General features: G+C 44.9%; 1 protein-coding gene across 3 annotated transcripts in view; it reads right to left on the bottom strand.

Moving 5' to 3' along the window:
- KAT14 (lysine acetyltransferase 14) overlaps positions 1–22,926 on the bottom strand; it is a 614,848-nt gene that overhangs the window by 87,122 nt on the left and 504,800 nt on the right. For all 3 annotated transcript variants that reach the window (XM_086951254.1, XM_086951255.1, XM_086951256.1), the window contains one exon: positions 2,383–2,558. In XM_086951254.1, coding sequence (XP_086807380.1) covers positions 2,383–2,558 — 176 coding nt within the window. The remainder of the gene's footprint in view (positions 1–2,382; positions 2,559–22,926) is intronic.

Here is a 22,926-nt window from a genome sequence, read left to right as displayed (position 1 = left end):
TCCGGAGGTGCAGAGCATCCTGGCACAGCACCCACATCTCCACTCTGCCCTACTTGTTGCAGTACCACATAGAGGGTTATGTGTCTGTGAGAACCAACCTCCCTTTGATGGTGAGCAAGAAGGCTTTTAACACGAAGTGAATACCAGGAACTCAGTGATGTAGAAGCAGAATGTCTTTCACAATTCCTAAAATGTCAGCAATTAAAAGAGTAAGTTAAAAAGTTGGATGGAAGAGGTATTCAGTAGAATCAGGAGTATAAAACATTGTTAATGTAATTTAATGCTGCAGCAACCTCAGCTTACATGAGGGACAAAAGGGAAGATGGACCTGGGGAGCACAGGAGAAAAGAAAGATAAGGAGAAAGAAGAATGTGGGACTAGGAAAGCATTAGGCTGAGCATGAAAGAGATTAGTGGGTGGATCAGGGGTGGGGAAAAGTATGAGGCGGAGGGGAAGAAAGGGAAGTAGTGAAGAAGCCTCCCCTCCCCCTGAAAAGAGATGTGGCCTTGGGAATTGAAAAAGCGAACAGCACCACAACAGCAGAAGAGTCTAGGGATACAGCGAGTGGGAGAATACACCTTATGCCTGTTTTTTATGATTTAACAAAATATATATTTGCGCCAAAGAAAAGCATGCCCAGCGGAAAGAATAAGTTAGAGGGCATAATTAGTGGATGGGAAAGTGGGCTGGTTCTTAAACAGAATAGGAGAAAGCAGAAGCCCGTAAGAAAAATAGGATGGTGGAAATTAACACTGCACCTGAAACACCCAAAAGGCAAGACAAGAGGGCATGGAGAAGACAAGAATTTCTCCGTGATAAAAAATAATAAAAGTAAAAGTGGAAGTAACTGCAATGGATTTTCATTATATACTGCTTTTAACAAATGATTTGATGAATCCAACCAGTCAATGACAATCTTAATTTTTAGCAGCTCCGAATCGTAACACTGATTGAGTAACAATAGAATCTACATTATATATATATATATATATATATATATATATATATATATATATATATATATATATATATATATATATATATATATATATATATATATATATATATATATACACACACACCTCAGGAATGTTAATGAGGCTGATGGTGGCCTGCTGGGGTAAGCAGACCACCATGTCTGGGACTGCTTTTAAATATAGGAGTTTTAATGCATCCCGTTTTCCTTATAGGAAAACAGGATGCATTGAACTCCTAAGGGAGCGGCCACCTCCGGATGTCTTGCGTTTCTGTATCAGATATGAGGGTGTCTTTGTGTGTCAAGCAGGCTATCTTCAACTGGATCTTGGCTTTGAAAAGGAGCCAGTTAAGAGATTCGAGAGAGGGAGAAATGAGATCGAAATACCTCACTCCTATAATCAGTCTTGCTGCAGCGTTGAGGGTTGCTTCAAAAGGTGCCGTTCTTCACTTTGGGCAGGCCTGTTGTTAAGGTAGCACTCTAGTATTCTACTTTGCAGGTGACTACAGACTTTACTATTATCTTGAAATCTGGAAGTGGTATGTATGGTTTTATCTTCCTGAGGAGATTCACTTGAAATAAAACTCCTCTTGTGGATGCGCCGATGTGGGCTTGCATATTGAAGTCTTTGTCCAGCATTATCCTGAGGGACTTTATTGTCTTGATGATAGCAGGTTCAAACATTCATAATCAACGAATCTTGCATGGAATCCATGAATTTGGAAAAACCTAAAGCATGCAATTAATATGTGCGTTTATGAGCTGCTAGTAGCGCTGTAGCAGCAGAAGTAATCTTATCAAATTGTGAATACACTAGGACATTGTGTGACTTACAGCAAGTAAACAGCAGTGAGTACAATTCAATGTATGTTAGCTAGTTCACAAAGCATTCACTAAACGAATCCACCATATTTAGCCCACCTTATCATCATGCAGCAGTTCAGGAGGGGAATTCTGAAGTTTAAGTAAGCCACTGTACATAAACAATCCTACTGTAGAGCAGGCACTTCCTCCTGGACCTCTCTTCCACCCTACATACCCCATTATTCACTTTCAAGAAAAATCTCAAGGCTCATCTTCTTAGACAATTCCTGAAAAAGGGTAGCCGAGCCTAACCAAGGTATACTGTTCTACTCAGTTCCTAGTTACCCCATCTCAATGAGTCCATATATTTTCTTACATTTTTTGACATAAATATTAATAAAAGTAATCTTTTTTATGAAAACCACAAAATATTATATAAACCAAGACAAAGGGCCAGGGGACAAAGAGCTAGACACTGCTTATCTACTAAATTTACAATAATAAACTACATTATTCTCTAGAAGCAATCAATGTAAAACAAACTGGGGGGATTTTGAAAACTTTATTGAATGCAATGCTTTTATAAAATGAACTAACCCTACCTGGCCAGAAGAATTCCTGACACATGGAATTGATCGTAGGAATGTGGTTGGGTCGTACATAACAGTAATCAATAGGCGATTCAGGCTCAGGTTTCCAGCTCGTATCATTACGGTGAGTATAGGAACGGATCTCTCCCAGAAGCTGCAGCTTTAGAGGTTTTGTTTCATAGTCACGCCTTGACAATCAGCATTACATTGGAGAAAAATGAAAAAGTTACTTGCTGGTATTCCTAGTTCTGCACCATAGGTATCCTTGCGAATAGTCATAAACATAGAATATTCCCATGCATTTGCGGGGATCCCGGAACACCTTTTCTTCAAATATTGAAAGTCATTATTAGTTGGACGTAACCACCTCAATGTCCACAGATTCAGAGATACTGCTATTAAAGAATGTGACAGGCCTGCTTTTTACTGAATTTTTCTCGATCATAAAAGGCATCTAATCAATATAATGTGATTGCAGCATCTTACAAGAGGTAACCCTGAGTTTAAATGTGAAAAGTCTATTGAGTACATGCAGAGGAAGAAAAAGCATTTCAATGCAATAAGTCTTGCATTTGCGAAAATGTAAGCTATTGGCATTGTAAATGACAATGCCTTTTATATATCTGTTTTCAAAACCAACACATAGGTAAAAGGTTTGTCATTTACAATGCCAGTAGCTCAAATTTGCGAGACCTATTGCATTGCAAATGCTTGTTTATTCTTGGCGAAGTCAAACCTTTCTTACATATAGCCTGTACATGTGATGCTATTGGGTGGCCTTGTGAGAGAAGAAATTGGAAGTTAAACTGAACAATTGAAAGTACGCCATAACTAATACCTGATATGGGGCTGAAATGTATAGGTGTCTACTGGCTTATGCAACTGGTACCACATGACCGTAGCTCCTAATAAAACTCACGCAAGGCTAGGAGGAGAATGAAGAGCTGACGGCAGTGCGCCCACCTGTCGGCCCTCCTCGTTACTATGCATGGTGTATGAAGTTATTTACAGTATTGTAATTGCATTTATATAGCGCTTACTACCCCTGATGAGGCGTCCAAACTATTTGACAAACGAACCCTCAAAGCACCCCACCAGGGTCGGTAGAAGGCTGTGGCTGTATTACCAGCTGAGCTGGAATCAGGCAGTTAACTGCTAATCAACACAATAGTGGTTGGAACGGAAGGTACCAGGTCACACAAAACTGTCAATCTCTGGTGCAAAAATAGAAACTGGAAACAAGTCAATGAAAGGTGCAAGGAAGGAACACAAGCGTCGTCAGCAGTGCAGAAAGCCAGAAGGTAACTCAGTGAGAACGTCACTTACGATGCAGGTCTGTGGACAGCCTGCTCTGACAGGGTTGGATCCAGACAGGGCCACCCAGCCTTTCATGCTTCCGAGGTTCATAATAAATGTAAATGTAAATGTGGGATACTTGTAAAGCGCACTGTTACTCTACCCGAGTGTCCTGGCGCTATAGACCACTGGGGAACCCGTCCTGGTTTTCCCTGTGGGACGTCCCTTACTGGGTATCTCCAGGGTGAAACCAGGCATCCCCGGCATCTGTGGGGGGCCGTTGTGGAGATGAGGTAAGCTTAATGCCCAGAGTTGCCGAGTGTGTTCCCTGGTTAGAGTAGGCACTGAGGCGAGAATTATCGAGTCCGTTGACCCTGGTCCAAGAACCTGCCGCGTCGGGAATTGAACCCTGGTCCCGGGCCGTTCTCTGCTTACAGGTCTGCTGCCTCTAACCAGTGAGCCACACCACTCCACAACATTTATGTGGATGACAATGAACATTGCTATTGGGACTTAGAAATCGGTGTAGGTGTGCAGTATATATCTGTTAAATAGCTCAAAACCCAACGTTTTACTTACCTCTGAAGCTACTACATAGAATAAACGCACTCTCCCTGCAGCATGGTCAGAAATTCAACCAAAGCCAGGCAGAGGTGCTTTCAATGGGGGCCTCACACCCACCAGGTCTACCGCCTGGGCCAGCCTTGATTTAGGTCGATTTAATAGTATGGCCTCTACTGCAGAGCAGACTACAAGCAAAGGAAAGGCTCGAATGCTAGAGCATGGTAGATCTTCGTGTCTCACTAAAGCCAATGGTGTCCACCAGAAGCATTTGGAGAATTGTCCTCTTTGGATGGTAGAGCAACCTGGATTGGATTCTTGCACCTGCCGTACTTGGCATCATGCAAGCACTGATTTTTTTAGGAAATATGGCTGACTGAAACAACTGTCAATCATGCTTTCAAAGAACCATAAGGCCCAGGACATGTACAAGAGGCTTTGTCGTTTGAGGGGTAATACCACTGAGGGATGATGGACTGATTGTTGTTTTTTTAGGACCAGGTGCTCAAACCCAACAGCCAAATTAGCAGAATTGTAAAAACAGAGCCAACCTACTCTGTACAATGAAAAGCCGTAAGAGCATCAGTTGTAATAGGCAATTGTTTTAGGAGGTTGCTGAAGGCTTAAGCCTCTCTATTGGAAAACAAACAGGGATAGTGGCCACCTTTGGCATATGTCAACGCAGGTTAAAACTTTTAGCTGTATTAGAAGTAACTTTAAACTCCAGTTTGTCCCTTCATACAGTCAACGTAGGAAAACATGTTGACCAACTTCAAGCGTATTAAATTTGGGTAGCCAACGGATGGGCTCTCGTAATAGCATTAAGAACAAAAAGGTTCAGACAGACTGATGCATATGAAATAATCCAGCAGCTGCAGACATTCTCAGCAGAGGTCTGCCACTGCTAAGGCAAATGTCAGTCAGTTTCAGGATTCAGTCTGAAATGGATCCGACTCCAGCCCGCAGCTAAAAACCTGCAGGCAATGGGAGGGCGAGCTGCTTTTGCGGCCTATTATGGAGGGGGTGGGGGCAGAATACATATGAAAGTAGTGCAGTGGAGCAGGTGCAGCGCAGAAATGGATAATAGAGCTGTGGTTTGGGCATAATTATACGCACGCAGTGGTCCGTAAAATGAGGCGGTTAACCCCATTCGGGGAATTAATGTGACTTATACAAACTACCCGACCATAGTTTATGAAGTCTCGCGCACCGCCTGGCGGAGAGAAGCACCTTATTATAGAACGCATGCTCTCTTGAAAAATAGAAAACATTCTATTTTTTTCCAATGCCATCTGTATGGATAGACCTTGAGCACTTTTCCTTATGTTTTGCAGTTTACGCATTGCTTAAAATCCTACCCTGAAAGCTTTGCTAGGCATCTTTACAGCAAGAAACATTAATGAGTTTGAGAGCTCGTAAACAGCACCTCTGGAAAGCAGGCAGTCGGGGAAACTCGCCGGCTAAAATATGAACGCACACGGCTGGGGACTCTCAGTAAAACACATTTGCCTTGATACCAATCTTTACCGCCGGTGCACTGACCATGAAAGTAAACTGCTTTCCGCGCCGGTTCAATTTGATTTTAGGAAGCTTCGCCGGAATCAAATTTCGAATCTTAGGGATTTTCTCTGGATGACGACACAGAAATAAATCGCCACGTTTCTAGCCTGCAATCGTCATCATTTCTGACAGGCAGAACAAGATGTCAGGAGCCGATATTGAGCGCGCGCGGCTTTGGGCGTTCTTAACAAAGTACCAGTGGTATTTAGCTGATGTGCGTAACAGTAAGTGGAATGGGTCATAGCCGCAAAGACCCTGCTTTTATTATTGCTGCTCGTAAATATGAATGGAAGCTAATTATGTGCCAAAGCCGCGTTTCCTCGGTGCATTTTATGCGGATAAGTGCCCTGTCTGTCTGGGTATCCTTGTCCTACTGCTGTGTTGCCTAAATGTTAGGGTGACCAGATCTTGAGAAACAAGAAAACAAGACGTGTGCGTGACGAAAACTGCTGTGGGGCGGGACTTCCGTTTCCTTTGGAAGCTCGCGCCCACGGAGTGGCTGGCCAGGAGAGGAGCAGTGGTGATGCGGGGCTCCCATGTCCGAGGGAGAGCCCCGCGATAGCGGCTGAAGTCCGGAATTGCGCCGATGTGGTAAGTGGGGCTTAGTTGTAGTGGGGGTGGCGGCGGGGGAGTGGGGGGTGTGTGCACGTGTGTGGGTGTAGCTGTGCGTGTGCGCGTGTGTAGCTGTGCGTGTGTATGTATATGTGTGACTGTGTGTCCGTTAGCTGTGCGTGTGTATATGTGGGGCTGTGTGTCTGTGTAAGTGCGTCCTGATGCATTGTGCCTGCGTGGGTGTATGTGTGTGTGTACGCATGCGTGAGTGTGAGTGTGGCTGTGTCTGCGCGCGATTGAGAGAGGCTGTGAATGTGGGACAGGAGATGTGCAGGGTGCCAGGCTGGGCGTGCGCGCCCACGAGGTAAAATCGCCGAGGGAAAGTGCGTGCACATCACCTGTCCACCATTCCCGGCAAACCAACAACAATAGGTCTTTCGCTGGACGCAGCGCTTCACACTGCTAACACCAGCGAGACCTAAAAATGAAGTGAAAAATGAAGTAAAAAAGGAGCCTTTCAGGTCAGGAGTTCAAGGAAAAAGCACTGTTACACTAAGGAGCCCATAGCTTCCCTTTCCAGCATGCACTGTACTGGCAGTTTGCCTCACAGCCTCAGTTCTTTTTGAATGGCGGAAATGGTCTACAAAGGAAAAAATATAGCAAATGTATTGACAACAGTGGAGGAGGGAGAGGGTTGTTTATGACTTCGGTGATGATACCTACAATGCAGATCTAGGAATACAAATAAGTATTTATTGTTTCTGCATCGTAGGATCCTTACTGATAGTCAAACATAGACTAGAGTAGCAAGCATATCCCTAACTCTGTGGTGTCAATACAAAGCTATAAATGATTTAAAAAAATAAGGAGTAGACTAAGCAGGTGTGTGCAAACTAAGAATTATTCTACTGAAATATATTTTTTTAAGTTGCCTGGCCTACCAAAGAATCAGTTCTACCAGGAGTCTCAACGGTTTCTGTAACAAGAGCAACTGATGTTCATTGAGACTCACTGATAGCACTAATATCAGTGCTGTAATTGTGACCACATCAGACAAGTTAACATTTTGGCCACTATATGCAAGTTTACTACCAGTGATCACTTAAAAGCACTAGGCGTGGTTGCAAACTGTAAAAGGGCTTAGCCAATATAGAATAGCACTATGGGCAATACACATCAGCCATAGCATAGCATCAATGCCTCTGGTACCAAGATATTGTAAAAATTCTCCCCAATGTCTCATAATTGATCATTCAGAGGTCAGAATATATATATTTTAGAAATTCAGCCATTTTTCTTCAAATATCAGCCTATGAGTTACTAAAATAAGCACATTTTGTGTCTAAAATCTACACTCCCAATTTCGGTATGCATATATAAATACAACCAATCAAAAGCTTCCATTTTAGTAGGTTTGGCTGTAGAGAACAGGTAGATGGAGAGCTACCAGTACCTCACAAGCCACTCGTTTGAGAAGCTCTAAAAAGTAACGTTTAGATAAAGTATCAACTGATTTCCATGTAGCTGCTTTACAAATTTCTGTAATTGGGATATTTTTAATCCAGGCGACTGATGTAGCCTCACTATGTGTAGAATGGGCTCTAGGTTTACCGGATATAAGTTTGTTAGCTTCTTGATAGAAAAGGGTAATACAAGAAACTATCCATCTAGATATAGTTTATTTAGATGAAGCCATAATAGTTCTTAAAGGTCCAGCCAGTCAAATTCACTTCATACGGTTATTTAAAACCATAAAAGCATACTACAATAAAAATCACAATAGAATTTTCCCTTGAAAAAATTACATAAAAATGATTATCACTAAATACAGAGTAATCAAAATCTGAGTCATCAAGATAGACTAACTGCTGCAGTCAAAAAACTTGCTATATTAAAAATTTCCCAAGCATTGGCCAACATTTGCAAATATATAAAAGCAGGTCTCACCTGCATAAAAGCTTTATCTTTTAAAATTGGTAAAATAAACCGATTTCGGATGTGCAAAAAGTGCTCACAGAAAAAACAAAGTGCATTGAGTCCTGAGTAGAGAGGTTTTCACACATAAAAACATTCAGATCCTCAGGCTTGTGCCATCCCAAAGGTTCCGCAAGAAGTCGATGTAATAGATTCAATCTGAATCTCACCAAAAAGAAGCGATGATAGGGGTTAGTAACTATATTTAAATATTATTCAATTGTATGTGTGGTGGATAGCAACTGATGTGCCCGCACAAGGGGCTTAGTTCATTCTACAGCCTCTCTATCCATTTCTGATAATTGCAGGTACATACTTTTAGCCCAGCGCCTGTCCACTTTTGCAATTTTTCTGGCGAACTAAATAACTATGGCCTCCCCCAAATAAAATTCAGTCCTTTTAACGTAGCTTAGCCAAGGAATATTATTTGATCGATCAAGGGCTAAACAATTGCGGATAATATCGCGGTTCATCCCAAAGCTACTGGTTAGTCCAAACCCTTATCCATTTAAGAAGCGGAGCCATGGCTATAGTGTCTGATATGAAACCTAAACCTGGTTCTTGATGGATTATGTAGGTGGGTGTAGATTGTGGCACAGATAAAAGACTCCTTAAAAATGTATTTTCCACTATTTGGATGTCATCCACTTCTCTGTATCCCCATAGATCTGAGCCATAGTTTGCTATAGCCATGCATTTCGCCCTGTAAATATGTAACATGGCATACATAGGCTTCGATCCAAATCTACGTGCGAAATCTAGGACCACAACAGTAGATCTGGCCATTGCATTTCTTTTGGCTTTCATTTGGGGAACCCCTGCACCTCTCTCGTCGAATAACACTTCCAAATATGAAAACGACACCACCAGAGTTAATATATTCCCTTCACAATGGTGAGTTTTATATGTCTTTGGTTTAACCCCCCATAACCATAGTGTGAGACTTTGAGAAATTAACATCCAAATCCAGAGACTTCATAAAACGGGCAAATGATTTTAAAAGATGCTGTAGGCCAACAGCCGTTCTGGCTAAAAGGGCAGCATCGTCTGCGTATAGAAGAGCTAGAATTAACCGCTCTCCTACCCGAGGAATATCCAAACTAGCACCCATTAAAACCGTATCTAAATTATTAATATATCAAGTAAATAATAAAGGGGCTAGGATGCATCCCTGTCTCACTCCTTTTATAATGCGGATACTACGTGTAAGGTTACCTTTTTGGTCAAATCTAACCGTGGCTGTAAGGTCCTGATGCAGATCTGCCAAAAAATTGACTATATTTTCATCTAAACCTAGTTTTAATAACAGATGCCACCCACAATTTGGATCTATTAACACGGCCAAAGGCCGAAGAAAGATCCATAAATGCCAAATGGAGTGTTCTTCGCAACCGTATATTTCCCAGCCAATAGAAGCAAATTTAGGCATTGATACGTTGTTCCTCTCCCTTTCCTAAACCCATACTGTAGATTAGAGAGGATATTAGCATCATTTAGCCACTCAGTAAGCTTACTTAAAACCACCCTACCTAGAACCTTCACGGCTGAATCCATCAATGAAATTGGCCTGTAGCATCGCGGATCACCTCTATTCCACTTTTTGAAAACCGGCACCCTTACCGATTGTGACTAAGATTGGGGTAAACCTAATTCACAGACTTTATTAAAAACATTAGCTAGTAATTTAGACCATACAGCTATATCAGCTTTATATAGATCAGCACGGACGCTGTCCGGACCAGGGGCTTTACTCCTCAACATTTGGTCTATAGCCACTGCTATTTCACTCTCTGTAAAGGCTAGGGAATATTTCCTACCTACATATGGTGAGCTCCCGGGTTCCAAAACAACCTGGTCCCCATATACATTTTTAAAATGATTAAACCAGTCCACTTCAGGGATATAACACTCCAACAAACTACCATTCTTGTCCGAGAAGAATGGTCTATTCACAACATTCCAAAACTTGGTGCTATTTTTTATTACGTCAATTGACATTAATTCGCTCAGAGCATCATTTTTTATATCCGTGCATTAATAGCTAGTTTATACTCTTTCCTAAGGGCAACTATAGAACTCTTGTCTTGTGGACTGTTCTTTAAAGCGGCCATCAAGTTCTGATGCGCCACTGAGCATCTATGATCAAACCACCTCTCTCCTCTATTGGGGTAGTTCTTACTATCATACGTAAGGTCTTTAGTCACCTGCATACAAATTTTATCATAGGTAGTTAAAGTCCCATTATCCCTGGCCCCACTATTGAGACATAACTATTTCGGATCCCACATTGGAAGCCAAGTTAATACAGAAATCTTCAGGGATGACCCTACACCATTTAAATCTTCGGCCCTGGTCTCTATTCTTAACTGCTGTGGATACCCATTTATCTGCTTCTACATTAAGCCAGATACCTCCATCCAATACCAGGTGTATAGGGTTGTGGTCACTAAATTGCGACCACACAGCTGTGTAATGTTTGACAAACATTTCCAGGGATGTATTTATAAAAATATAATCAATGGTCGTATGCATCCACTACCTTTGAACGATGGGATATCAACCTTATCGCATAAATCATTTGGGTATAAAAGACCCAAATCTGCAAGGATTTGCTCCAGAAATTCCCCCTGCTGTGTGTGTTTAAAATGTACATCGGAATATATGCAGGCCCTAAGCTATCAATGACATGACAGTTCTTGGAACACAAATGAATCTTAAAATCCCCTAAAATAACAACCGAAGATGTCACTTGTTGTTCCTTAGAACTCTCCAAATAAATTTTAAGACTAGACAAATGTTCAATGGTTGAAGTTCTATCAAATGAATTATAAAAATTAACAACTAAAACTTTAACTGAGTTGGCGGGTAAAATTTCAACCGCTATACAGTTTACTAGCCCTGTTTCCAGTTTTCGGTGAGTACCTGTAACCTTAAGGGATATTAGAGTAATCAAACCCCCTTTTGGCCTTAAAACTGCCGAAGTCCTCGCTGGTTCAGTATAGGTGGCAAAGCCATCCAGTCAGAGGTTATTCCCCACTTCCCAGGATTCTTGGAACCCAATAATTTATATTCTTTTAAGAAATTAATCCATATGACATCCTTTATTTTATTTCTCAGCCCTGCAATGTTCCAGCCAAGTATTTTAACGGTACCTACTTCAATGGGCTTGCTTACTTGTGTCGTATTCATTATATTTGTTGAGGGCTCCCATGGTATTTCCCCCCCCCCCCTCCCCCTCTTGGATAAGAGGGGCAGTAATTAGTCAATCATTACTATCCAGCCCACTCAATATTTCAAATCTATTGGCTATTTCCACCCCACTAGTGGTTGAATTTTTCCTTATGACACCCCCTTCAGTTAAGGGGGTCACAACAGTCCCGCTCACTGGGGTGAACTTCCCACTCGGGTTTGATCTAATACCCACTCTTTCCCTAATTTCTCTCCATGGTGGCTTTAGAGGGGAAAATGAGCAGTTGGCCCTCTCAACCCATTTGGGAGGATAAAAAACCCCCCAGAAGAAAAGTTTTTATTCCCTCTTTATCACCGCACCGAGCGGGCTCAAAGAGCCAACCAGCTACACCCTTCAAATCAAAATTTACAACAACACAGTCTCCACCTATGTTTTTATGTCGATGGCCAACCCATCTGGCTATTATAATATGAGCTGACACAATTGAGCCCCTCTCTGAGTGTCTGGAACACCAAAATGTTACTTTGTGTATTAATTCCCATGTAGTTTCATTAACATTCAGAGGGGGTACCCTAGTTAGGACTGCTACTAAAGGTGTGGCCTCAGGGGGTAGATGGAGCTTAACATGACTATTCCCACCAATCGGGCAGTTTGGGCCAGTAAAAGGTTTAACATCAGCTTTCCCAGGAGCTCCCGTATTATGCAATTGTTTGGCGTCCATTTTAGGACCCTGGGTAGGTTTATTAAGCTGCTGGAGGCTATGACCAGATGTACTAGCACCATTTTCCCCAGTTGTAAGTACCCTAACTTCATTAGGATTAACATTTTTACAAGAGGGTATCTGATTTACATTCTCGTCCTTTTCCTTCTTAGTGGTATTAGGACAGGCCACCCTTTCCCAGTTTCTTTCAAGATGTACCAATTTCTTCATGATCCCTTCAACCCCACTTTCATGCAATTAATTATTTCCACTCTTAGTTAATCTCAGTTAATGGGGTACGTAAGGTTTCCAAGGGGGGGGGGGGGGGGGGGGGGGGGGGGGGTTCGACATTGTGAATCTCCGTGGTGATTGCCCCAACTGCACTAGTTAGGTAAGACATTATCGAAGCACAGTTATGAGGAATCTTAGCTTTTTTCTTTGGCAAGTCATTAGAACAAGACAATTTACGCTTACCCATGTTGGCTTCTAGACGTCAGGGGGGTTGCCCAGCACAGCCTCTGGCAGTCGCTGACGGGCGCAGCTGGGCCAGCCGTTGGCCCGGGCACGCCCGAGCGCGTCCCGCGCTGGGGGAGCCCTGCTGCTGTATTAAAGCGCCTCCAGGCGGGAATCACAGGCGTTGGCGGCGGTAGCAGCCGCACTCCGAGTGGCGGAAATAGCAGTTAAGATAGAGTCACAGGGCTTCCCCTTAAAGGTCCATAATTAATAAACAACTAATTGGTTATGCAGATTTGTTTATTTCTTAAGAACTCTTCAAAACATCTAAATAGTGAAAGGTCCTTTTTGCTTGTGAAGAAGGGCAGGGCTCGAAAAATCCCAAAAATTTTACTAGTCCTGCAGGACTAGTACCTTAAAAAATGTCCAGACCTAACTGCAACCTACTTGACCTCCATCTCTGAAAGCGGAGCAAATGTGACAAGATAACAAGATTTAAAGGCATCTTTATTGCTCATTAACTTTGTGAGCAATAAAAATGCCTTTAAATCTTGTTATCATGTCGGGGGCGTGGCTTGGCGTCTGGCAAGATTGCAGCGCTGTAGTGCTGCTCTGCCGGCCACCGGCGAAAATCCTTAATCATCCTACCTGTCCCGGTTCGGATTCGGTGAAATTGACCTGGGAAAGTGCTTCTTAGGGGGCCCCGGTCCTGGGCTCGTGATTCCTGCTGTCCTGGTGGTCGCGGGGGCTGCGTACGGCGGCTGCAGCGGACAGTGGCGATCGGCCGCGTGGAGTGATGCCCTGAACCAGACGCCCATCGCGGACTCTGCTCGGAGGAGCTGCGGCTGTGGCGATATCTGCGCTGCTCCTGAAGACGGCGGAGCTGCCGTGACAGTCAGCCCCGTAGGGCATCCAGATAAGTGCCCTGCTGTGCGACTCATGGGAGCTGCTGCCTGATCGCGGGGAGGAGCTGTGGTGCGCCGGGTCGCGAGAGTACGAGAGCGACAGGCCACCCTTTCCCAGTTTCTTTCAAGATGTACCAATTTCTTCATGATCCCTTCAACCCCACATTTCATGCAATTAATTAATTCCGCTCTTAATGTCTCAAATATGGTATCAATATGAGTTAAAATTCTATCCATATGGGTAGGTTCCAAACGCGAGGGCTGCATTTCTTCCATATTCCGTTGACTGCCAAGTCCCTCCTGGGCGACAGGGGCCCTTTTATTCGCGCCTCCCTTAGGACCTTCTTTCCTCTTTTTTTTCAAAAGTGCTACAAACAGTTCCCTTGCAGAGGTCACAGGCGTACTTTCACCAATCCCCAGAGTACGTTCCTGATCAAGATTTACCACAGCATTATATTCATGAATACAACCTTCAGCCCCCGCTGTGGTATTTACAGAATCAGTTACTGGGGTACGTAAGTTTTCCAAGGGGGGGGGGGGTGTTTCTACATTGTGAATCTCCGTGGTGATTGCCCCAACTGCACTAGTTAGGTAAGACATTATCGCCCGCCCTTGGCCAGGGCACGCCCGAGCGCGTCCCGCGCTGCGGGAGCCCTGCTGCTGTATTAAAGCACCTCCAGGCGGGTATCGCAGGCGTTGGCGGCGGTAGCAGCCGCAGAAGATCCTGGGACCTTGAGTCCTGTCCCGATCCTGCTCCCCCCTCCGAGTGGCGGCAATAGAGTTGATGATAGAGTCACGGGGCTTCCCCTTAAAGGTCCATAATTAATAAACAACTAATTGGTTATGCAGATTTCTTTATTTCTTAAGAACTCTCCCAAACATCTAAATAGTGAAAGGTCCTTTTTGCTTGTGAAGAAGGGAAGGGCTCGAAAAATCCAAAAAATGGTACTAGTCCTGCAGGACTAGTACCTTAAAAAATGTCCTCGACCTAACTGCAACCTACTTGACCTCCCTCTCCGAAAGCGGAGCAAATGTGACAAGATAACAAGATTTAAAGGCATCTTTATTGCTCATTAACTTTGTGAGCAATAAAAATGCCTTTAAATCTTGTTATCATGTCGGGGGTGTGGCTTGGCGTCTGGCAAGATGGCAGCGCTGTAGTGCTGCTCTGCCGGCCACCGGCGAAAATCCTTAATCATCCTACCTGTCCCTGTTCGGATTCGGTGAAATTGACCTGGGGAAGTGCTTCTGAGGGGACCCCGGTCCTGGGCTCGTGATTCCTGCTGTCCTGGCGGCCGCGGGGGCTGCGTACGGCAGCCGCAGCGGACAGAGACGATCGGCTGCATGGAGTGATGGCGGCGGCGCCCTGAACCAGACGCCCATCGCGGACTCTGCTCGGAGGAGCTGCGGCTGTGGCGATATCGGCGCTGCTCCTGAAGACGGCGGAGGTGCCGTGACAGTCAGCCCCGTAGGGCATCAAGATAAGTGCCCTGCTGTGCGACTCATGGGAGCTGATGCCTGATCGCGGGGAGGAGCTGTGGTGCGCCGGGTCGCCAGAGTACGAGAGCGGCCGGCGTGAGCTTGAGAACCAGGCCCCGGGTAGGCCATGCTTTGTCAGACTGTTTGCGCTGTGCTGCGCACAGGCCTGCTGCTGGGATTATTGCTGCCTGCCCCATCCTGCGGGGGGCCCCTTTCCTGCACAGACTCTACAGGTGCCTTACCACCGCGGAGGTGGCCTCTCAGCAGGTCCTGCCTGGTATCACCCAAAAGCTGCTGAGTGAGGTGGTGTATGGGATCCCCCCCCCTGGATGCCGCTGTAGCCGCTGCATTAGCTGTGGGCCCAGTGGGGTCGTCACCCCCTGCTGCATCCTGACCTGGCACGGGGTGCGCTGGTGCTTTGTATTTCTGCAGTTGCCGCCAATCAGCCTTGCCACAACGCTGCAATTGAGCCCACGGACCTGTTAAAAAGTGTGCAGAGACTGTCCAGCTGCTTATTGTGAGTGCTTCCAGGGGTCCCCCCTTGCCGCGGATGAGCTGCTGGGGTCGCTCGCATATCCACGTGGCGCGGAGGCGACGTGCGCAGTGCCGCGTGGCCTGCTAGGAGGAGGACATACACACAAGCGGACACGATCGCTTCGATATTTGCTGGGTCTCTTGGCAGTAAGTGGCATAGTGTATCGGCCTCAACATGGGTAAACCGGACAAATCGCAGCCACGTCTCACTTTTGAACTCCGAAAAAGTGGCAAGTCATTGCAGAATGCTGTCTCCGACTCTGAGCTGGAGGAGGCCTCTCGGGGACCTACGACGCTAGAGAAATTGCTCGCTGCCATTCAGGCCAGCCTCCAAGCCATAGATGGCAAGATAGAAGCATTAAATGGCCGGATGGACCACTTCTCTTCTAAACTGGATAAGCAGGCGGCACGCATCAGGGAGGCTGAGCAGAGAATATCGGAGACGGAGGACGGCCTGCAGCAGGTAGCAGGCTAAGACTTCGGACGTGGCTAAGCTTCTTGCGGTGATACAGGCCAAGAACGAGGACATTGAGGCGAGATTGAGGCGAAATAACATCCCCGTCCTCGGTCTCCCGGAGTCAACAAATGTGGGGCGCCTAGAAGATTATATGGAAGCGATGCTTCGGGAGGTGAGCGCCGCAGACGAGCTGTCCCCTATGTTTGCGATCGAAAGGGCCCATAGATCGCTGGCAGCTCGCCCCCCTCCGGGAGCTGCGCCTCGGCCTTTCATCGCCTGCCTGCTAAACTTCAGAGACCGGGACACTGTTTTACGCATCACCAGGCAGAAGGGCACGTTCACTTATCAAAATAATGTACTTTCCTTTTACCTGAACTTTACAGCTCAGGTAGAAGCTGCTTGTAATGAGTTTCAGGGTGTGAAGAAGTTGTTGGTCAAAGAACAAATACCCTATGCCATGCCTTACCCTGCACGGCTGCGCATTGGTGAACACGCTGGGGGCAAGATCTTCATGACCCCCAAACAGGCCATGGAATATGCTCGATCTTTAAGACACCGACGCAAATCACCAGGCCGCACTTCGGATGTTGAAGACTGATCCTTGATACAGATGAGTACCTGCGTTGGGGACTAATCGCAGCACAATGGGTGCTATGATGTGGTTATCTTCCTTCTGCGAAAAGGGGAAACAAGGGAACCCTACTCACAGCGGAACCAGGGCAAACTGTATATCCAAAGAACAATGGTTCCTGTGGCATACGAATTTCAAGAATACAATACTTGACAGCTTAAATAAGCAATATTCACTTGTAGCAGAGAAGGGTTTGGCAGAAAAAGAAACACACACATATGCAAAATTTATAAGAAAGAATTCTTATATTTCAAATCATGAGAAGTGTCCATATTTACAACAGCAACACATATACAAAAGATTGTATGTACAGTGAAAAGTGCAGTGCGTCCCAAGTGATTGTGTGAACACAAAACCAGAACAAACACAAAAAATAAAGGGTCTATACAGTTTTTGTGTTATGAGTATTTACACAGGGAAAGGACCAAGCAATATAATACAATAGTTGCTGACAGTGACTACATAGAATCACAAATCACTGTGCTGAATGGGTTCCTTCCCTATAGCGTCGACGGCGTTTCGACCTGGAGAATGGAGGTCTCGTCAGGACTATACAATGGGGGACATCTAGGGAAAAGGTGAGAGTGGGTATTAATAGGTATAGTTGCTGTATTCTACAGTGTTGTGTGGACTTAGAAATAGGGGGTTGTAATACCTCGTAGTGTCTTGACGTGGTGCAACCCATGCGTGATAAGTTAATTTAAATCAGACTTACAGTATACCCAGCCGGGCACTGTTGAGGAAAAAGGTAAAACATTGATTAAGATTCACGAGCGCGTGGCACAAGGTTACCATTAGGCTAGTCATGGAATAATAGGGCCACTTACCACTGTGGTTGATTGTGGTATTTCAGTATATTGGCACTAAGGTTGCGTTTGAAGAGACAGGATAATGCCTGGAGAGAAAGGGCCATATGGTGAGAATATTATATAATAACGGGAGATGGTGATGTTGGAAAGCGTGTCTCAGAGCTTACCTGCTCAAAGGACGAGGACTTGCTCGATCGCACTTTCCCGGTCGGCTGTTTGGTAAACAGTGGAGTTCCGGGTTCGGTGCGTCAGCGCGTCTATAACGTAGAATGTGCGCGCGCATCTAGGAGGGCGGGAGTAATCATGGCGCGTCATTGTTGTCAGATAGTGTTTATGCATAGGGGGCGGGTCCGCGAGATGGTGCTATGTGTACAGATAACAAGGCAGCTCGCCACGTATTAGAAATAAAGTGTGGCTGTGTGTCGATTTAAAGCAATTACATATATCTCGCCACGCATTAGAAATAAAGTGTGGATGTGTGTCGATTTAAAGTTGTTTTGCCGCAATTACATATATCGACCTGGAAAACATGGGTTACCACTTCGTTTATCTTATACAGTTACAACAGTCATTATCACTTGTTGGTAAAATAAGGCTGCACAAAAACAGTTATAACAATAATATGCGCTACCACATTTACGAGATGTTTTCAGCATGATTAAATCAGCATAATATATAGAATTAAAATTATACCACTCATAATAATGTACTAGTCACAGAACAATAATTCTTCTATGCATATAGTAAACCACCCTACATTATATAGTTATACCTCAAGATGATACAGGGAAGTATAGCTGAAAAATTAATCACAATTAATTTGTCAAATTGGAGACAAATCCTTTCCATTCGTCAGCAGAATTGAGCCCATTATTGATGGAATTGACTCTGTCAATCCAGTGACATTCACGACGTTGCAGTAATTGTGAAATGTCACCCCCTCTCTCAGGTACTGTGGCAATATCTATGACTTGCCATTTCAACTGGTCTGCAGAGTGATTTTTTTCTTGAAAGTGGCATACCAATGGGGCTGTCAGAACTGCCTTTCGTATGCGACTTCGGTGCTGTCCTATTCTCGCCTTAACCGGTTGTTGCGTCTGTCCAATATAGGGCAGACCACAGGGGCACCAAATGCAGTATACAACATTGCGTGTATTGCAATTGGAAAAGAACTTTAGTGTATGTTCAGAGTTTCCAAATTTGAAGATGTTTGTCTTTTCTGTCAGCGGACAGATCACACAGTTTCCACAGGGATGGTGGCCTAGAATTGGTGGAAGGTTCCAAAGTGTGTCTAATGTGCTACCAGTCTTAGTGTTTTTTTCATTGGAAGATCTGACTAGGTGATCTTTCAAATTTTTACCTCTCTTGTACGCAAACAAGGGCACCTCAATTGTAGGATCAATACTTTGTATGATGTCCCAATTTTTTGTAATGCTATTCCGGATTTTGTTAGTATGGGTTCCGAAAGTCGTTACGCATACTATTTTCTCCATTTTGGCTTTAGGTCTGGTGATCAACAGTTCTTCTCGGGGACAGTACCAGGCACGTTTGAGCGATTGTTTGACTATTTTGTTGGGGTAACCTCTTAAGAGTAATTTATTCTTCAATATTTCTGCTTCCTTCAGGTAATCCTCTCTACGGGCACAATTGCGACGGATCCTCAGGAATTGTCCAAAGGGCAATCCATCTCTCAATGCCCTAGGGTGTTGGCTTTTATAAGACAATAAAGTGTTCTTTTCAGTGGGTTTTCTATGAAGGGATGTATATAGTTTGTTCTCATCATGTTGGATGTTTAAATCCAGAAATGGGATGGTATCTTTCTGTAAGGTCGATGTGAAGGTCAAATATATCTGAATGGTATTCAAATATAAAACAAAACTCTTAAACTCCTCTTCATTACCTCTCCAAATGAAAAAAATATCGTCTATATATCTATACCAGCAATTAATGCTGGCATAGAAAGGATTCTTCTCGCACAGTACAAGATCATTTTCTACTTTGTTCATATAGATATTTGCCAAATTTGGAGCAAAAACTGCTCCCATGCTCGTGCCACCACATTGCTCATAATATTGTCCATTTGAGACAAAATAGTTTCTCTGAAGTGCCACTTCTAATAAGGAAATTATAAAAGAGGTGGGAACATCAAATGGTCGTTGTCGAGAGTCAAGTAGTTCTTGTATGCATTCAATGCTTTCTTTTTGAGGGATGTTTGTGTAGAGTGCTGATATATCTAGAGTTGCTAGCCAATCAGTATCTCTGTTATACGCTCGGTCTTCTATTAAGTTTATCATGTGCATTGTGTCACGAACATAACTTGCTTGTAGGGGCACATAGTCTCTTATAAAAAAATCAATATACTTGCCAATAGGCTCTAAAATCGAGCCACATCCTGATAGGATTGGTCTTCCAGGTGGTTGTGTTGTACTCTTATGTACTTTAGGGAGAGTATAGAGGACAGGGGTTCTAGGATTAGTAGAATTTAGAAAATCAAATTCTTTTTTGGTCAGAAATCCCTGATCCAATCCTTCCTTAGTAATGGATACAATCCTTTCACGAATTTCATTTAGAGGGTTATGGTGGAGTTTTTTGTAATGCCTTTCCTCAGAGATTTGTTTGTTCATTTCAGCCTCGTAATCAGTCCTTTCCTGTATTACTATTCCTCCTCCCTTGTCAGCTGGTTTGAATATTATAGAGGTATCCTTTTTCAAATTCTCAAGTGCTTGACGTTCTAGCAAAGAAATATTGTAGGGTGTAAATTGTTTACCATTTTTTAGTTTATCTACCCCTTCTAGAATCAGTTTCTCAAAAGTAAGTAACTCAGGTGGCATCATACTATTGCTACACTTTAGGATATTATTATGGCTGGGATTTTTCATGTGTAATGAGCTAAACAGGTGCCACCAAGCTATGTATTTCAGCACATGTGGGACGCACCTTAAAGCTGTACACAGATTGAGTTTTCTTCTTGACTTGTGTACAGCTTTGAGGTGCGTCCCACATGTGCTGAAATACATAGCTTGGTGGCCCCTGTTCAGCTCATTATGGTGTTCCTGTGTGCCTGATGGTGGGTGAGAAGTATAATTGTATCACCTGGAATGTTCGTGGCTTGAACACGCCCAGAAAATGTAGACAAGTGCTGGCACATCTAGATCGTCACGGGGTGCATATTGCTCTTTTGCAAGAAACCCACGTGACCAGGCATTTGGAGGGAGTAATGGCCCGGCGATGGGCGACATTCCTCCTCGCTTTCTCCTACTCTAGTTATGCACGTGGGGTGATTATTCTCATCAAACGAGGGACCCCCTTTCAGCCCATTGACACGTGTGTTGCGGATGATGGACGGTGGGCGCTGGTGCCTGGTAAATTGGGGAGAGTGTTGGTAACGATTTCTTATGTTTACGGGCCAGTGGTCGATGAGCCGGCAGCATTCCTAAAGATGTTTCAGGTCTTGCGCTCCTGGCCTGACACGGCGATTTTGTTTGGAGGGGATCTCAATACCTGTCTTGACCCGCTTTTAGATAAATCTAACACCGCCAGTGTGCGCATGATCAAAGTGGCGCAATGTGTTCGTGATTTTATGGAAGAGGTGGGTCTGATAGATGCATGGCGCTTGCGGAATGCGGAGACCCTAAAGGGTACACATATCACTCCTGCTCATAACACATGGTCGCGCCTGGACTATTGGCTCTTAGATGGGGAAGCTAATGGGTGAGTCGAGTCGGTTCACATTCTACCGCAGACTTTGTCGGACCATAACTCAGTTCTGCTCCAAATTGCTGTCCCACTCAATACTCGTCATCCCTTCACTTGGCATTTTCACGCGGCCTCCCTGCTTGACCCTGTCTATGCAGATACTATCCACAAAGCAATAACACAGTATTTCGATCTCAATGCGGGCACAGTAGACAGTGCGGCAACTCTATGGGAAGACTTCAAGGCTACGATACGGGGAGAGTGCATCAGCACATCGGCGGGCATTCTGCGAGATTTGCGGGTGCAGTTAAGATGCAGGGAGGAACGGTTGCGTGAACTAGAAGCTCAATACGAGGCTGCGCCATCTTCCGAGGTGCTAACACACATCAGGGAGTATCTGGAGGAGTACAACACTCTGGCAGCCACGGAGATCAAATATCTATCAAAGAGATATGTGGCGAGGGCTTATGTAGAGGGGGGGGGGGGGGTAGGCCTGGCAGGGTGTTAGCTAGTTGACTACGAGATAGGTCAGAGGTCTCCCAAATTGACCATATTGTGGATGGCCAGGGTCTGGAACACTTCGCAAGTTATGAAATTCTAGCTCAGTTTCGAACCTTTTATGAGACCCTATACACTTCGCAGGGAGACATGAACGAGCCTGCATTGCAGGACTACTTGGCTGACACGGCCTGTGCCTGGCTCTCTGATGGGCATCGTAAATACCTTAGCCTCCCGATGGACGAGACGGATATTAGATGAGCCATCCTGTCCCTCCCAAATAATAAAGCTCCGGGCCCTGATGGGCTGACAGCAGAATTTTATAAACACTATGTAGATATTTTGGCGCCACACCTACTGGCAATGTATGCGGAGGCGCACAAGGTGGGCTATTTCCCACCCTCCTTGCGGCAGGCGCTGATCATTACTTTGCTGAAAAAAGATAAGTCACCTACACACTGCAAATCATATCGTCCTCTGTGTCTCATCAATATTGATGTGAAGATCCTCGCTAAGGTGTTGGCCATCAAGTTGAGCCCCTTGATGCCCATGCTAGTCTTACCGGACCAATCGGGTTTACCTGATAGGTCTACCTCCTGGAACCTCCGCACGGTCTTCGCCATGTTCCACGTCCTAAAGCCTGAGTTGCCTACCGTGGCCGTCCTGCTTGACGCAGCCAAGGCGTTCGATTCGATCGAATGGAAATACATGATCTTCATATTGAACAGGATGGGCTTCCCGCCGGTGTGCATCCGCTGGATCCAGGTTTTGTACACAGAGGTGTCGGCGAGGGTGCGGGTGGGCGGGCTCACCTCTGAACCGCTGCTGATCCAGCGTGGCACTAGACAGGGTTGCCCGCTGTCCCTCTTTCTTTTTGCCATAGTTCTGGAACCCCTCGCTTGCAGGATCCGCCAGTCACACAGAGCAGCGGCCCTGAACTTTAATAACCTGCCGGTGGGCATCTCTGCATACGCGGATGATATGGTTCTGTACGTCCGGGAGCCACAGACATATTTATCTCAAGTCCTCTGTGAATACATCCGGTTCAGTATTTATTCGGGGCTGCGCATCAACTGGGAGGAGTCGGTGCTGGTCCCCCTCACGCCTGCCACGATTGCACCGCAGGTGAAGTACCCTATGGTGTGGACGGAAGAGCCAGTCAAGTATCTGGGCATTTGGATCCATCGGGATCCAGCGATAGTGGTTTGTGAAAACTACAGAAGAGCTTATACAGCGTTGGTGGAGCCTGTGGATCGGTGGA

The sequence above is a fragment of the Lissotriton vulgaris genome, unplaced genomic scaffold (assembly GCF_964263255.1).
Source record: "Lissotriton vulgaris unplaced genomic scaffold, aLisVul1.2 SCAFFOLD_1162, whole genome shotgun sequence".
Classification (NCBI taxonomy): domain Eukaryota; kingdom Metazoa; phylum Chordata; class Amphibia; order Caudata; family Salamandridae; genus Lissotriton; species Lissotriton vulgaris.
The sequence above is the reverse complement of the archived record's forward strand: the minus strand, read 5'-3'. Positions and strand labels throughout refer to the sequence as shown.